The sequence below is a fragment of the Chrysemys picta genome, chromosome 3 (genome assembly GCF_011386835.1).
Source record: "Chrysemys picta bellii isolate R12L10 chromosome 3, ASM1138683v2, whole genome shotgun sequence".
Classification (NCBI taxonomy): Eukaryota; Metazoa; Chordata; order Testudines; family Emydidae; genus Chrysemys; species Chrysemys picta.
In genome coordinates, this window is record NC_088793.1 from 52,522,330 (window position 1) to 52,540,579 (window position 18,250).

The 18,250-nt window shown below is 40.7% G+C and overlaps 1 protein-coding gene across 1 annotated transcript in view; it reads right to left on the bottom strand.

Annotated features, from left to right (window-relative positions):
- Positions 1 to 18,250, bottom strand: part of LOC101938928 (protein eyes shut homolog) — a 616,724-nt gene that overhangs the window by 209,955 nt on the left and 388,519 nt on the right. Inside the window, exons 10-11 of the mRNA XM_065587927.1 lie at positions 10,015 to 10,123; positions 4,922 to 5,142 (exon numbers count right to left, since the gene is read on the bottom strand). Coding sequence (XP_065443999.1) covers positions 4,922 to 5,142; positions 10,015 to 10,123 — 330 coding nt within the window. The remainder of the gene's footprint in view (positions 1 to 4,921; positions 5,143 to 10,014; positions 10,124 to 18,250) is intronic.

Sequence of the window (18,250 nt, forward strand, 5' to 3'; positions counted from 1 at the left end):
TTGGCCACTTGGGTGTGCCCAGGAGGGAAGGGAAAACATTTTCCCAGTAGGTAGTCAGCTCTCCATGTCTGTCAGTCTTTAACCTGATAGTTACTTTAACCTTCTAATTAACCAGTAAAAAAGTATACTGAACATATATCTTTTAATAAAGGGTTTCATCCTAAATTTTAACCTCAGGGATGCTCACACTACTGATTTACATACTCTCCACCAGACCTGTATTTTACATGGTTTTCCTTCTCTAGGAATGAAACCATATTTATCCCCATTTAAAGTTCAATAGATTTCAGTTTTTTAGAATGAGCAATGATCTCAAACTAAAAAGTTTTTAATCTGTTAAGTTCTGTGGATCCTGCTAGGATCCTGTGTTTCTGTTTCAAGAGTTGATGAGAATCTTACCACCCTAAATCAACAGTTGTCACCAACTGTTGCAAGGGAAATAGAGAACTCTGAATTCAGACCTTAGGTGGTTAGTGAAACAGTAAATACAGGGGAATGAGCTACCTTCTATCCTGGCTTATGCATCGTCACCAGAATTCTTAACTAAACTCCAGTTGTAGAGGGGCAAATCCTCAGCTGGGGTAAATAAGTAGAGATCTAAAGAGTATAATGGAGTTATGCTGTTTTACAACAGCAGAAGCTCTGGCCCAATATCTTTATTACAGGTGGTGATGTATGATCCAAAAAATAATCCAACTTAATTTCAGCTTTTAGGATGATGTTGCAGGGCTGGCAGTTAGAAAGTAAACATTGTAACTGAAAACTGAGTACATCTGATATGGAAGCATACACAGAAAAAAACATGATGTTTTCCTACCATGATTCTGATCCTGTATTCCTTACATGGGCAGAATTTCCAATGCAGCCAACATAAATTCTGCCTAAGTATTTCTGCCTGAAGAAGGACTGCCGAATTCAGTCCAGTCACTTTTTGGATTAAAATCATTGCGGAGAATAAGGGAATTATGTGAATTATTTTTATAAATACCATATGCAGCTCTATCTGTTTCATGTTATCCTGTCCGACTGCATAGAGTCATTCAAAGGAGGATGTTAATGGGAAACAATCAGAAAATGAAACAGTGGCAAAGATAAGGTATGGTCCAAAGAACACAAAGGGTCTTTAAGGGAACAATGGCTTGACCTATGGATTAGGGAATGCCCTGCCTGGCTCCAACCTGGTTAACAAGGTTTACTTTTCCCAGGCTTAAATCCAGGATCACAGAAAACACTAAAACCTTAAAGATGAGGGGCTAGGCAGAAAGGGGTGGGTGTGAATTGACAATAGTAGCCTAGAGAGGGAGCCTCCGACAGACACCGTCAGGGAAAGAGACACAAATGCTGCAGCCACACAGTCTTCTTCTCCCAGTCCAGAAATGGAGGTAACTGGGCTGAAAGGAACTTACACAAACTTGAAAGGAAAGGTTATGATGTGGCAAGACCCATACATATAGATGGTTTTTATTTTAACCCTTTGCGTTGCATGCTATGTACCTTTGGGTGAATAAATAATGCTTTGCCTTGAAGCAGCTATTTTTGAATCATTTTAATCAGCTGCTGTCACAGCTCCTGGAGTAAAGGGAATTAAAGGTGTCAAACACAGTTGGGGCTGTTGAGGTAACATTGGTTGGGAAATAAAGGGCCTAGCATGCAGACAGCCCATCCCAGAGAGGCTGGACAACATGGTTCCACCCAGAGAGGAGTGAAAGTAGTGAAACCTGTCACCTGAGAGATGCATGCAAGAGGGACAAAAAAGGGATCTAAAGCACAGCTCACTCTGTATCCATGACAATCATACTGTAATGCTTTTCTATTCACATTCATGTTGGATGGTCTGTGTCAGTGAATTTGTCATACTTACCCACTTTGTAGACAATCTAAAATCTCATCTAGAGCTGAAGATATTGCCAACCCTGACAGTCACCCTAACGGACATGGATAAACATGCTTGGATAACATCAGAAGCATGGCCTCTCATAAGCTATCACATAAAACTCAAGTGAACCTGAACCGAATCTTAGTTGAAGTTCAAAGTTTGGATAACTGTTCCAATTATGGTCCATTTTCATTACATGCCTGTGCACTTCTGGGATGTAGCCGAGAAAAAGAAAACCAGAAGTCCTAAAAATCTTGGGGGAAAGCCTGTACTTCTGTCAGTCTATTTTTTTCAGATTCAAGATATGCTCCTTTGAACTGAACCTCCAAAAGTTTCAGAAGTTTGGTCATCATTAATCACAAATATCTGGTTCTCACCAGAGCTTAGGCAGTCCTTTAAGATTAATGCACCGGGACTACTGCCATGGATCTGAAAGGTTTTAGAAAATCATTGTGGTCCAAGTCATTGTCAAACCTGCAGGCCCCATGGAAATTCAAATGCCTTGCCTGGCATTTTTTTGTATGTTTGTTTTATTTCTGCAGCTACAAGTTGCTCAGACCCATGTAACCAATATCAGAAATTGGAATACACTGAAAAATAGTGTATCTATTCTCTATAATACGTAGATGGTTCTCATTACTATAGTATGTGAGTGCCTCACAATCTTTAATGTATTCAACAATACCCCTCTGAGGTACAGAAGTATCATTAGCTCCATTTTACAGATGGGGGACTAAGGCTCAGAGAGAAGGGCCAGATTGTTGAAGATATTTAGGTGCCTAAAAACGCAGATAGGTGCACAGTGTGATTTTCAAGAGTGCTCTGGTGACTAACCCTCAGAGTGGTGAAGTAGGGAAATGTATAAAAGTTTCCAAAGTCCAAAACTAGCACCCTTACCATTGGACCATTCTTAATCTCCCTCTTTCTCCTGCAATATCTGTTTTCTTATTCCCTACATCTGTTTCCTTCTGCCCTCCTCCTCTCTTTTTCTCATCCACTTGTCTTACTCTGCCTCCCTCTACTTGTTCCCTCCTAAGTTCTTTCCCTTCTCTTTTCCTTTCCCACAGTCTCTCTTCCTCTCATTATTCTAATCATGCCTTTAATGCAGTTTAAGTTAGAACAGTTTATTTTGTTTGTACGCCAGAAGCACTGAATTTCGGAACTCTCAGAATAAGATTTGTTAGTTAACTTATGCACAGGAAGCACAAGGAACAAAGAATGTAAATCTTGTTTGTTTGGATTCCTCATTAATAGTGGCTAGTATAAAAAAGTATTGGAATACAGTGGTCTAAAATCCTGTGGAGTCACTTCTATGATACCACCCACGGAGCCAAACCAAACCAAACCAAATCAAATCCTCTTCTAAGTTATTTATTCTTCTGGTTCATACTGCCTTCTCAGTTTCTATTGTTTAGACCAGTGGTTCTCAAACTTTTTTTTCCGCAGACCACTTGAAAATTGATGAGGGTCTCAGAAGACCACTTAATGATCTTTCCAAATGTTGTTTGTACCATTAGCTAACTATTGTAAAGTGGTTTGGAGAAAAGTGCTGTATTAAAAAAAAAACCTTAATAATAATAAACTTTTTCTGTTCTACAAATAAAAGCACACAACTCATATTTTAATATCCGTAGTCTTACCTTTCTAATGCAGTGGATGTGCCCTCTCTCCCCTGCCACGGCAGCCCCCGAGCTGGGGCTGGGAAGGAGTAGGGGTCTTTCCCTCTCTCCCCCACCACAGCAGCCCCCGAGCTAGGGCTGCGAAGCAGGGGGTCTCTCCCCTGGCACAGCAGCCACAGAGCTGAGGCTGGGAAGGAGGGCTATCTCTCCCTGGCAGCCGCAGCCCTGGAGCTAGGAAAAGTTGCCTCTTTCTCTGGCTGCCACAGCCCTGCACATCCCAAATCCCCCCCACCCCCTCTTCTCACCCCACTGCCCCTTCCCACCTACCTCCTCTTCCCCCCCAAGGCCAACACCTCACCTTACATATGCATCTTCTCCAGGGTCCAGGAACCTAATTAGTGGAGCCACGCCTGTGTGGTGGGTGGCCCTTCATTCTCTTGTGTGCCGCCACCCGGGCGCTCACCTTAGAGGGAACTGTCCGTGGACCACTTGAATGGTCGCAGACCACTGGTGGTTTGCAGACCACATTTTGAGAACCTCTGGTTTAGACTGTAAGCTCTTCAGGACAGACTAGTTTCTAGCTTTTATGGGGCTAAGCACATTATCTGTGCTTAACCAAAAAAACAAAAAACAAAAAAACACCCCAGCAACAACATAATTCCCATTTAGAACAGTTTAGGTTACATTTGGAGCCTAAGATACCTAACCACATCCCTTTTGCCAACTCCTGTTTTGATGTTTCTATGCATCAGAAATAGAACAGGAACCACTTAAAGCCACCTTCTTAGAAATGGAAATAGGCTGGGAATTTCATAAAAAGGAATCAAAGTCAGGTTCCAAGAGCAAAAATGGAATGAGAATATTTTAAAATAGCTGAAAATCATTTTAAACACATTTTGCTTAGATGCACGAGCTTCATCACCATTGTCTTTTCATTCCGGGGGGGGGGACAGGGTAGGTGGGATATGTGTGGAGGCCACACACATGCACAGAAGCCCTAGTCCTGCCATCACTAAAGTCAATGGAAATGCTGCAATTGACTTAATAAAGAGTGGTTTTTGTCCAGTACCAATCTCACAGCTCTAATCTGATCACTTTGTATATAAAATGCAGAAAAAAATCCTTGTTTCTTAGAAGTAGAGGTCTTCTAGTTAACTAAACATTAAGTTCTATTTGAAATGACTGAGGTCAGAGCTATTTCACACATTTATTTTTAATAGATTGGCTGTGAATATCTCATCTGAGAAAATAAGATATAAATCTCTCTGGGTAAACAAGAAGCACCCACATTTTTAATTCAGTGTCATACAGATAACAGATCCAGGCATTGCTTGTTTATTACACAGACTATTCTGATGGTTTAATGTCAGAGATGATATTATCAGCCATACAGTGTAAATGAGGGATCACAAAAATTGATGCCTACCTGGTGCAGGTACCGCCATTGCGACATGGATGATAATCACAGACAGGGACATTGCAGTTCTCAATGTTCCTCCCACCTAGGGCCTCGTCAATGATAAATAGTTCTTTGTTGTTCACTTGAAACTCCCTAATGCAGCCTCTGTAGCCCTGAATCCGCCCTGCACTCTGGTGGACCTGAGCTTGAGCAGGGACATTTCCAAGGAACATTGATCCAAAGGTGCTCTGCAGAGTCCCAAGAAAAACCATCAACAAAAGGCTTATTACAACTGTTTTCTGACTCTGTGTGATGTGTCTATGTCTCATTAAGGAATAACAATAAGATACTCATAGCAAGTAGCTCATGACACTATAAGCTAATGATACAAATTAATAAATTACTATTGGATTATCATTAACCCCAAGTCTGTAAGGCACAAAGACAATGAGCTGGATCCTTAAAGAAATAGTGAATTGAGATGAATGCCAGAAGGCTCTTGGAAATCTCTTTTGAAATAAGGAAAAATGCACCTGCCCATAGAATAATATTGCACAATTAAATGCACTGTGGTGATTTTACGACTTTACTACTGAGCACTGGCAATTGTCTAGGTAGATTGTTTTCAGGTGCAGTAAGGAGATCCCTACAAGCCATTCTTATGTCACTATAAGAATCCCTTTTTCAAAAAGAGTTGCTTTTTAAAAAAATGTTAATTTTTAATAGTCTCTTCAAGTGCTCTGAACAGGATTTGGGCAGGAGGGAAAAAAGGAATTAAGTGAAAAGGAGGGGCAAAAGCTTTCAAAATAGGGAACTTCAGTAAAAAAATTAGTTCAAAAAAAGCCTCTGGTCCCTGGCCTACATTTTCACAAGCTGTGACTAATGATTTTGTTTGCCTCGAGTTTTCAGTGCACAAGTAGAGGCACTTTAAAAGTGTCCTGATGTTTAGAAGGAAGGTGCTCTGCACTTTCTGAAAATCAGGCTCCTTAATGGAGTCTCAAGTGGGGTAGCCAAAAATGGATGCACCCCAAATTATTAGTCACTTGTACAAATGCAGGCACCTGTTTGAATATTGATTTTATTTAGGTGTGACCAAATTAGTTAAGATAAAGTAAGAATTGAGGTGAACATTCACTGATCCCTCAAACTGAAAAGACAGAGAGCATCTGCACACAGTGAGGGTCGCAGTCAGAAATAGGGTTGATGAAGAGTTCCTGGGAAGAGGCCTTTCAAAAGTTGGGAGGCTTTGGAGGACTCTCAATCTTTTGAGATCAGTTTGTAACCAATTTAAATTTAAAAATAGAACAACCCCCTTAAAGCTTATTGGGCTGAATCAATTTTTTCAGTTGATTCTTATTCCCTCTGACCCCCTACCAGGGCAGGCTCCAGGGTTTTTGCCGCCCCAAGCAGCACAAAAGAAAAAAAAAAGCAGCAATCTGCGGCGGCAACTCGGCTGGAGGTCCTTTGCTCCGAGCGGGAGTGAGGGACCGTCTGCCGAATTGCCACCGAATAGCTGGACGTGCCGCCCCTCTCCAGAGTGGCCGCCCCAAGCACCTGCTTGGCAAGCTGGTGCCTGGAGCCGGCCCTGCCCCCTACTCAGATGTATACCAAACACATGTTGCCCTTAGCTGACTATACAGTGGACACCGTACCTGTTACACAACCTTGCACTCTATGGAAAATTCATAGGATTACTCTGTTTCCATATTTATTCATGCAAGAAAATAATAATTTATAAAACTACATCAGTGCAGTTTATTTGTCATTTTATGTAGCACATGCATGTACAATACTCACTAATACAAATGGAAAGTGCTTGCATAAATCAAGACAAAAATAAATACACCACAATGTGTTTCAAAGGGAAAATTAATTTATCATTATATGCTTTTTAAGATGCCCAGCACTATAGCATCTAGGTACTAATAACTGTAAGAAGCTAGGAATACAAGAAGGGCAGCATCACACTGATGGATCCACAATTCATGAGTAAGGCTGCGATTCTGTCACGGAGGTCGCAAAGTCACGAATCCCAGGACCGCCAGAGCAGAGCAGAGCAGAGCAGCTTGGGTGCCCCATGGCCAGACACCCCGTGTGCTGCTGGAGCAACTGGTCCCAGGGATCACCCGAGAAATGGTCCTGGGGCAGCCCCAGGGAGCCCCTGATCAGCGGTCCTGGGGGCTGCCCCAGGGTCAGCTGCACCGGCCACTGCTTGGGCAACTGGTACGGGGGAAGCACGCAAGTGGCAGTGCCAGGGCGACTGGCCCCGGGGAGCGCCCAAATCCCTGGACGGTGGGCTGTAGGGAGTGCCTAGGTGGCACCCTAGCAGCAGGCCCAAGGCCTTGGAGCAGGGGGGTTGGGGGCAGTTGACCCCGTGACCAGTGCAGGGGCTAGCAGTAGGCCCCCAGACCTCCACAGCAGTGGTGTCCCGGGGCCACCCAGAGCAGCAGTGCCCGGGGCCACAGGAGCCGCTAAGTTTTTTAGACTGGGGTATTTATATAGTAAAAGTCATGGACAGGACACGGGCTGTGAATTTTTGTTTATTGCCCGTGACCTGTACTCAACTTTTACTAAAAATACCCATGACTAAATCTTAGCTTTATTCATGAGTCATCTAATTTTGTTTTACTTCTTCCTGTATGATTTTTATCACAATTTGGGCTATGCTGACTGATTATCTCAAGTGAAATTTGGATATTCAATAAACATGAATACCTGCTGGTATTCCTCTGCCTATAGTGACTTTTGTTCAGAGAAGGGAAAAGATAAGTCTCCTGGAGCACAGTTAAAATTAAATCGGATTTCTCATGTGAAAACAATTCAGAGACATTAGCCCACCACTTGTCAGCTTCATTCCATATCACATGCCGCTCTCCTCTCAACAAAGAAAGACATAATTCAGCATAGTTTTGGACAAGCCTTTTAAAATAGTATTTGCAGACAGATATTGTTTCCTTCTAGCAAGTCTGTTGTAAGGCATTTGACCCTGGAAGTAGGCAAGTACAATATATAAAAGAAATGGTAACCTGCTGGCTATATGATCATGTTTTTATTGTGGTCATTTTGCAGGACTAGTCCATATGGTCAGACACAGTGCACAATAAAATGAGCTCAGTACATTCTGTTCAGTGTCTAGGGTCAATCATTTAATCACAATATTGTAGTCACTCAAATTTAGTCCAGTTTCATAATATCTGTGTCTGCTGTAGAAAGGTCCAGCTCTGAGGCAAAATTGACCCAGATGAGGTAAATTTTTAAAGCAGTGTGCGCTAGGAATTCACATAAGTCTCATTAATAACATAACAAGCTTAATGTAAGGACTTTCCAAACACTAATTTGAAAATGCCCCTATCCCTTTGCAGTCTGAGTGATGGGGAGACACTGTCTGCGAAAGAAAACTCTTGGCCACTTTAAAGATAGTACTCCTTCTTGTGAGCACTCAGCCTCCTTGTGGTCTTGAGGTGGGGAAGAGGGGGGCTCTGTGGTTGATTGGTTAAAGAGATGGGTGCAGCATAAGCCTACTGTTTCCTGCACACCCAAGAGGAGGGCTTATAAGCTCTTTCTCCTGCCTGGGGATGACATTCTGGGACAGAGGGAGAAAGGCAGCAGAGGAACCTGCCAGTTATATGTAGCCATGTGCCCCCCACAGTATAGGGGACCCCATGACTATTTGGGTGACAACAGGGTCCTAGAAAGGACAAGCTGAAAATCATCCCCTCGAGACTGGGCCTTTAACCCACAACAAGACTTAGAGCTTTTGCCTTGCAGGGGTGACCAGATGTCTCAATTTTATAGGGACAGTCCCAATATTCAGGGCTTTGCCTTATATAAATGCCTATTACCCCCCACCCTGTCCTGATTTTTCACACTTGGTATGTGGTCACCCTACAGAAGTGACATGAACCCCGCTTGCCCTAGGCAGAAGCAGCGGAGGAAAACAGTGAGTTCACGTGTTTTTCTCCCATCAGAGGTTTCTCCTTAGCTGGAGGGTGAGGGGGCCTTGGGTGGGGAGGGTGGTTGATACCCTGGCTGTGCTCATTCCCATCCCCTCCAAAGTGCAGGAAGGAAAAGTAGAGGAGAGGCAGTAACTTTCCATGGGGCTGGAGTCACTGACCTGTGGGTGGCCAGAGGGTCCCTATGCAGTTAGCTTGTGGGGGAGTCCCTGAAACTGGACTGCCTATGGGGTTCTCCTAGGGCAAGCATTGTACAAATAGGCCTTGGAGTGGCAGAGTGGTTGCATTCTCTGGCTCCTGCCCTGAGAGCTAGGAGCTGGACAGTAAGAAGATGGGGGGAGTTCATAACTTTCCCAGAGGCTGAAATCACTGACCTGTGTGTGTGTGTGGCAGGGGGAAAGGTGGTTAAATGAGGGGAAATTTGGTGATTGCCCATCCTCAAATTGTATATTGCATAACCTGAGTTATTCAGGGAATATAATTCTGGCTGTTATTAGAGAAGGAACCGTTAACAATCTGGGAATTTGGCAGAGATTGGGGGAGCAAGCCAAGCAAATTACTGCTGTCCCTTGGTGGCAGGTGCCCAGTGCAGGTAATCATTCAAGAGGGGTATGGCCCCTTGGTAAACCTGAATTGGAAGTGGATTAGGAGGCATCTCCTAAAGAAGGTGGGAATGGGGCTGGGCTCCTAATGTCTTGTACAGTGAGGAGACAACCACTTTTTTCCATACATTCAACCCTTCTATGAAGGAAAGGCAGTGGAGTTCTCCCACAACAGTGGTGGGAACAGGTTAATAGGCTGGGGGCTGCTGGGAGCTCTCCACCAGGTGGAATAGAGAGCTGGAATGGGTATTTCCAACAGAGTGCAAGGAATTTGAAGAAATCAGTGAAAATTAGAATTGTGGATGCTTATAGTAAAAAGGTGTATAGACACAATACGTAGAGCTGGCTCTGCAGAAGAATTACATGCTGTCCCATAAGAAAGGCTAAAATTAATACATAAATGGATATTTCAAGTCAATCAATTTTGCCTGAGTAACTGAAAAGACAAGATTAATAAATAATAGTTAATACTGACAATCTTCTATGAGAATAATTAAAGTGTATATGTTGGTGAAATAATTAAAGCAATTTGTTACATTTTGTATATTATGTTTTGCAGGCTCACCTGAGACCCAGGATTTGTCAGAGAGACTCTGTGTTGTACAGGAGGATTTCCATCTGCAGCCATTTTAATCATACAATAACCTCCAGGACTGCCAACAGGCAACATATAGCTGGAAGGAAACAGAAGATATTGTTATTGTTTATGCTGTTGACAGCAGTGTTTGAACCTCACTCAGCAAAGGCAGAGTGGAAAAGATGCTTTGCCTCCATCAAAGATGACCCTCTCTGGGCAATAATACCACCAGAAGTTTTCTGACTGTATAGACTTAGAGGGACAAAAGACGTACGTTTCTTTTTTAATGTCCTTCTTTCGTTTGTGTTCTGAGTGTTTTTGACTCCAGTGATTGAAATGCTTATACAAAAGACAGAGGAAAAAGAGATCTTTACATGTTTAAGTGGGTACTGATAAATTGTAAGTGCTAACTGTGGTTGACATATGGTCTCCCTAGTGTAGGGGATTGTTGGACAAGTAACATCAATGCTGAATGATGCTGAACTCCCTAGGTGTACATTTCCCTTTCCTGGCCTACAGGGGAAATAGAAATGGAATAAGAAATGAAAGGATGCATACCTCTGAGCAGCTAAATTACACTGTGATATAGTTATCGCTACTCAGGAAGCATGCTGTTAATGTAACTCCAGTACTGAGCTTCAGAGATAAAGAAGAATATAAGGCTAAGGGAATTTGCAAAGGAACATTCAATAAACTATTGAGAATTTTTCAAGTATATTTTACATGATGAAATTCTGTGTACATTATCAATAATACAGATTCATTCCTGTAAGATGACATTCAAATATATTAATTTTCATTCCAACACATATAATGACAGAATGTGAGAAAATTAGCTGATAGCTTGTTTAAAAGCGAGTTCTGTTAATTGAGCAGAAGTACCATCCCATCACCACTGCTTGCATCCTGTTTCATTTTGAATTTGCATGCAGTTTAAATGGAAAGAGTGTGTAATGCATCCCTTTCAAATGATGAAGTTTGGAGAGCATATTAAAGACTTACCAACTATGAGGTCAACAGGACAAGTGTCAGTACAATTTAACACGATAAAGTTTGCAGATTCAGACCCTTAAATGAGATAGCTGTACATATTTCACAACAGAACTTCTGAAAATCATGAAAACTACATCTCTTGTGCAGTTTTAACACTTACACTGACAGATCTTCTACCATGGTGGCTAAATAAATGTGGAGGACATCAATAGGCATTTGCAGCTGACTGAACTGTTTGGAACTTCATAACTATTTTCCTCAAGTGTGGTTCAAGGGATGGATGAAGTTTTAGGTTAGTTATTTAAAACAAACTAGTACACCTATTCCCATGTAGATTAGCATGTACTTTCCATTAGGGTCTGAACTTTCACTACTGAAGTTAATAGTAGCTTTAGTATTGACTTAAATGAGCACATGATCAGGCCCCTAATCAATGAGTCACTTTACTTTTCTATTTGTGCATCAGTTTTCCTGTCTGTAAAATAGAAATGACAATACTTTACTACTTTTGTAAAATGCTTTGATATACTTGAATGAAAACTGCTGTATAATCTTCTACTTATCACTGATTTTCAATTTGACTTAGACTCCTCAGTGCCTAAGTCACTTTTGAAAGTGGGACTAAGGCTCCTAAGTCACGTAGGCACTTTTGAAAATTTAATTCCCCCATCTTTCTGTTAGGAAAAAAAAATCACACCTTCTCTCTTTGTGTATTAAAAGTAAAAGTGAACACTCTCCTTTCCCTCTGAGTTTTGAATCTAGGGGTTGGTGCCACTTTTTGCTGCAATGGAGATTAATTCAAATAGCCTCATCACAGAAGGCATTTCTGTCTTTCCATGAATACTCCTCCTCACTACACAACTAGGAAACCGATTGTTTAGTTTATGGTATCAGCAGTCTTCTTCCTTCATGTTTGGCTGAAGAAGGATCTCGAAAGAATCAGCTGTATTGCCCTGGAGTTCTTCCCAGGACCTTGAAGTGGTTCCTGATTATTAAATCTTTCTCAACTGATATTATCCGTTCCCCTTTGGAGTACAATCACTGTGAATTCTCCAGCATTCTTTACAATATCTAGCCTCCTTATTGTGAACTCTTTTGTTCTGGTACTCTGGAAGCAGTATACTCTCATTTTCTTTATCTGGATCACAGGTATCTTGATATTCCTCACTATGGAGTCACCAGTCAGGATTCTGTGCCACCTCTTTCTTTCCGGTGCTTTCCTCAGGTGAAACCTCTTGAGTGCTTGCTTCTTGATTACGGGTCAGGGTAATGTCAGACTTTGATATGTTCTCTGTCTGCCTGAATTCCTTTGTTACATAGTTACACAGGGAAAGATGTAGTCTTCCAGGAAGGAGAGTCTCAGCTCATTGTGGCTTTATAGGTAAAAGCTAATGCCATAAACTTCACCTGATAGCCAATAGCCAGTGCAGATCTTGGCCTGATGTGCTCATGTAAAGAAACCTTGCTCATCAGTTGGGGTGCTACATTCTACACCTGCTGTAGTTTCTAAATGGATTTAAGGTGTAGTCCAAATTACAGTAGTCCAGATCTAGATGCAGCAAAGGCTTGAATTACAGTGACAAGGTCCATCAGTGCTGATGACAATGAAAAAAAACACTGTTTGATCACCCAAAAGCAGCTGAGAATCTAACCAAAACTCTGTCTTGCAAACTTTAGTTACAAATGTTGGGCGTTCGTCTTGGTGCTTATTTTTGGCATTTAATTTCCTTGGTTTTGAGTCTTTATTTAATTCAAAAAGAGGTGGGAGAATAAAAAGGAAATGTAATTAAAAATGCTTTATGGATTTCTTTGCATTGCTAAATAAATTCCTAACTTCCTTAGCATTAACTGAGGCACTTAAATGTAAACAATGAAAGATATCCTAAACTCAGGCAGCTATTCACAGAGGCATCTTTATCTGTGCTTGTCTAGTGTTCTACTCTACTCTACCCTACAGCAAGGGTGCCAGAAAAAAAGGAATAGACAATTCCAATGCACAATGGCAAAAATGCTAACTGTAAATAATTTCAAGCAACTTATATTTGGAAAGTATAATTATCATGGTTTTACAGATGGGAAGCTAGGACACAAAGAAGGGAAAGTATCAGAGGGGTAGCCGTGTTAGTCTGAATCTTTAAAAAGCAACAGAGGGTCCTGTGGCACCTTTAAGACTAACAGAAGTATTGGAGCATAAGCTTTCGTGGGTAAATGCCCACTTCACCAGACGCATCTGATGAAGTGGGCATTCACCCATGAAAGCTTATGCTCCAATACTTCTGTTAGTCTTAAAGGTGCCACAGGACCCTCTGTTGCTTTTTAAAGAAGGGAAAGGACACAAACAAACAAGGTCACTACAGCACAAACAAGGTCAGTTAGCACATCAGTGACGAAGCTGGAAATGGAACCCCTGCCACCTGCATGCCACTCTAGTACCCTATCCACGTGGCCACACATTACTTGAAAAATACTAAACCCATTTTCTTCAAACTTTGTTTGTTCCTTTCTCAATGACAATAAAAAATGTCTCTTTCTTTAGCTAGTTAAAGTTATATTAATACAAGAGTTCCAGTTAGAACATATGGGAAGAGTGAGTGAATGCTTTTCATGTTTACATTACCACACAATGATACAATAAATTGTTCAATTATGCATTGGAAAGATAGAGAGCATGGAAAACTTCAGCCCAAAAGAAAGCTGTATGCGAAAATTATGAATAACTGAAAAATGGGGACTAGTATTGAAATGGCATCTCAATCTTCACTATTGCAATGGAAAACACTGTAATATGAGTGTACAAACCATATATTTATAATGAAATTGTTTTTATAATGTAAGAGAAAAATACATCAGAACTGTTCTGAGGTATTACAGCATAACATATGTGCATCCAAACACCTTTGCATCAGACTACATGAAATGATGTTGAAACATTTTCCTTACAACTCAGAGAATAAATTAGGGCCCCAATCCTGCAACTGCATGCATGCAAGTGGATTCTTATGTGTATTTCATTGGAGGATTGTGGCCTAAAAAGTGACAACAGAAAAGGTGAGAATTGATCTTATAATAACGATGCATTCTCATGACATGTTTTAGCTTTATTTTATCTAATTAACCTCACTGGCCTCATGTTAAGAACTTTGAAGATGAAAGTGGCTAATCATCTACATCTTCAAATTCTGAAGATAAAACCAAGTTTAGTTTTGAATCTTCATGGCTTGTTTTGCTGCTGAAGGCATTTCAGTGCATCTGCCTCATATACTTCTGTGGAATATTTCAATTCCATTTAAGTCCAGCATATTTTCCCCTCCAGACAGAGTGACAGAAAAGTATGCAATTTGATTGCTAAAATATATAGGATTTAATTGTCAAACACATAAAATACTCTGTGTGTCACATGACCACCACATTTATAATGAAATGAAAAGCTTTACATAATAGTGGAAAATTATAGTGTAAGGGTGCATGCTGTACAATACATTTTTCTAAATAATTAGAGTAGGTCTGAACCCATGTGCAGGTACCACTTCTGTAGGCAGTTCATTACATGCCTGATATACAATATATGCTTTCACAGATTCAGAACAGGAAAGTGTTCAGTCCTCATCTCTGAATTTGACTATTATTCAACTAATGATGCTGTTCTATTTGCTGTGGATTTTGTGTAAGTTATTGTTAAGAAGAATAAACAGAGGGTTTCCTAAAGGGTTTATTTCTTTTCCAAAGACTTATGGATTTCTTCAACAGATGCAAAATTAAAAATTATACACACTAATTACATTACTGGTTAGATCCTGATTAATCACCTTAGCACTGAATATTGAATGCCTAATAAACTAGTGCAATATTTATCTAGCAAACTTGTATGCCTCTGGTACTAACTATAGGTGTTAATATTAAGTACTGGATTGGATTAAATTGGGCTTGGAACTGTTATTAAAAGGAATCTTTTTAAGCCAGCTAAGATTGAGGCATTTTTAATTCAAATGTTAGCTAATATAATCTTGTTCAACCAAATGTTTTAGCTTAAACTTTGACAGTTAGCTCTGCATGCCGAGGAATGTGATGAGCTGATGGTGCCTTTCTGTTGGCAGAAGTCACCAGATGGCAGTAAAGGTACATGGCAGAAAATGTGAATGCAAAATTCATATTCCCATCTCCTCTAGTCATTGGGAAGTCTAACTTAAACCCTAATTGATAGCATGATTGCTTCAGCTTCCAGTTTATATCAAGGGAAACATAGCAAAGTATTTTAAAGTGATTACATATTTGCCAATATGGATGAGGATTGGTCCAGAGACATATGACTTTCCTAACTGCATTCATGCATTATAATTACCTAATGTAATCATATAAAAATGGTACATTTGTGGTTGTGCAAACATACTTAGGAAAATGTTGTTTACATCAATTATGTTGTTTTTTTTTACAGTGTTATCACCACAGCCATATTTCTTTAGGTTTCTCACTGAAATCCAGCAAAATTAAAATGTCAAATTAGAATATATTAAAGGTCATGCATATAAACAACAGCCTCTGACCTCGTACAAACTAAATTGATCCTCTTCTGAGTCTATCAATAGGGATTTCACACTGCCAGTTAGCTAGAACATGTAGAAAAGATGTTGTCTGGCCTTTCTGAAAAGGATCACACAATCCTTATAGCATCTCTACAATTTGAATCAGATGATTGGGATATTACATTTAGATCTTTCTGCTAATTTCCCCCTCATAGCGTACAAAGTCTCTAAACGTGCCTAATGACACAGCACTGAAAACAACAAGGTGCTTTACCTGTAAAGTGTTGATATTAAAGAGAGGATTTGAAATGACTTTTGTGGAACACTGAAACAGTAGCTTCATTTACACTCTTGATTAACCAGAGCAGTTGTCAAGGGAACATCTGACTAGCTGTCAAGCAATACAGGAGATTTTTCAACAATGTGATTTTATTTTTGACTGCACACAGTGAATTCACAAGTGTGAGAATCTATAGCATGTTTACAGATTTAACTATCTCTTGGTATTTCCTCTCAAAACCCTTATAGCCATTATTATTAAAACAGTAATTTCATATTTTTGCCCTAGAAAATATGCCAACTTTATGGATGTTGCAATTAGACAAGATTCCTTCTCCCCCTCACCCCCCGTCCCCTCCTCCAGGTGAATGTAACTTTACAAATGCTGCTGCCCAGGAAATTTTCACATTTGGCTTTAACCTTTTCTATTTCAATAGGGAAATCTTTTTAGCATTTCTTGGCAGTTTCAAGCATTACATTAAAACAAAGGTTTAAAAAAAATGAAATGGCTGGCATTTTACTTGACCAGCCAGTGTAAAATCTGCTTCGACTCCCATCATTCAAAAGCAAATCTCAGATTTCCTGAGATTTGTAAATGATCTGTGCCTACCTCTGGATAATGCCAGCAGGAGATAGATGTGGCTGTGGACAGTAGATCAGAGCTCAGAGGAGACTAGGGGAAACCAGCATTTCTCAAACTGGGGGTCCCAACTCAAAAGGGGGTAGCGGGGGGGTTGCAAGGTTATTGTAGTGGGACCATGGTATTGCCACACTTCTGCACTGCCTTCAGAGCTGGGTGGCCAGAAAGCGGCATCTGCTGGCCAGGCACCCAGCTCTGCAGGCAGCACTGCCAGCAGCAGCATAGAAGTAAGGGTGACAATGAGCAGCCGGAGAGTAGTGGCTGCTGACTGAGGGCCAAGGTCTGCAGGCAGCAGCACAGAGGTAAGGGTGGCAATACCATACCATGCCATCCTTCTGTGCTGATGCTGGCGGTGGCGTTGCCTTCAGAGCTGGGGTCCCGGCCAGTGGCTGCCACTCTCTGGTTGCCCAGCTCTGAAGGCAGGACCACAGTGAGCAGCCATGCAGAAGTAAGGGTGTCAATACCACGATCCCTCTACAATAACTTTGCAACACTTCCACTGCCCCCTTTTGGGTCAGGACCCCTACAGCTACAACACACTGAAATTTCATATTTAAATATCTGAAATCATTAAATTTATGATTTTTTAAATCCTATGACCGTGAAATTGCCAAAATGGACCGTGAATTTGGTATGGCCCTAGTGATAACATATTTTAAATACCAGTCGAAATAAATTCCTTACATTCCAAATCTATGTACTGTAGGTTTGCTGACATACTGAGCTTTCTTTATTGTGAAGAGATCAGTACCAATTTGACAGATGACTCCTGTGATGGAATTTCAGTGAACAGCACCTCCTGCTGTCTCCCTGCTTTATTCAAGGTTATTTCTTCTAAACCTTACTTCACTTCCCTCAGTTCATTTATTCTACTTTTCCTTTCCCGTGACATTTTTTCTCTTTAGTCTGCTACAAACTGAGATAATTAATTGGGTAACAATCACCGAAAACTGGCCTGAGGTGTAAATCATTAGCTTTCTTCTAGTTAGCTTTTCTAGGACTCTTTGCTAGGTTTGTTGTTGCATCCTTTCACATAATCTAATAATAATGAATCTATTAATAACACAATGAATGCAGTACTTCATATGCCAAAGTAATTAGAAGCAGAATGTATTCTACAACATACATTGAAAACTGCTAGGATTATTATTGGTATTAACAGCATCAAAAATGAGTTCACTGAAAAGATGTTCACACTCAAAACCTACATTAGATTTATGGAAAACTGGATTTACAATTGAGATGACATTTTCACTTCCTAACATAATTCAGTCAATCCTGAAAGTAAAGAAACAGCTGTATAACTCTTGTGATGGCCAAATAACAGAGATGTAGTAATCAATGTCTCTTTTTTATATATATGACCAGATTCTCTATTACACGTAGTGGGAGCTTCTAGAGACATTGTACCTTTTTGTGTCTTTTAGGAAGGTGATGCATGCAGTCATTTATGGCTGAACTCCTCTGCTGACCAATGTGGAGGGAAGAAATGAGTCCTTTGCCCTGTCTCATCCTCATTCTCTCCCCACTCACTTTGGCAGTGCTATCAGACTCAGGAGAGCACAGGGACTACCATTACCTTTTGTTCTTGCCCCAGGAGTAGGTTTCCTGCACTCTCATATAAGGTGCTATAGGCCCAATCTATCCCATATTATGCAAATTATCAGAATGCAGTAAAAGAATTCACACTTACACAGTACATCAAAGGCTGAAAGTGTTAATTAATATTCAATTAATCTGTTCTATTTACTGTGTAACAGTTCCTGCTAGGCTCTACTCAGCTTTCCTTACT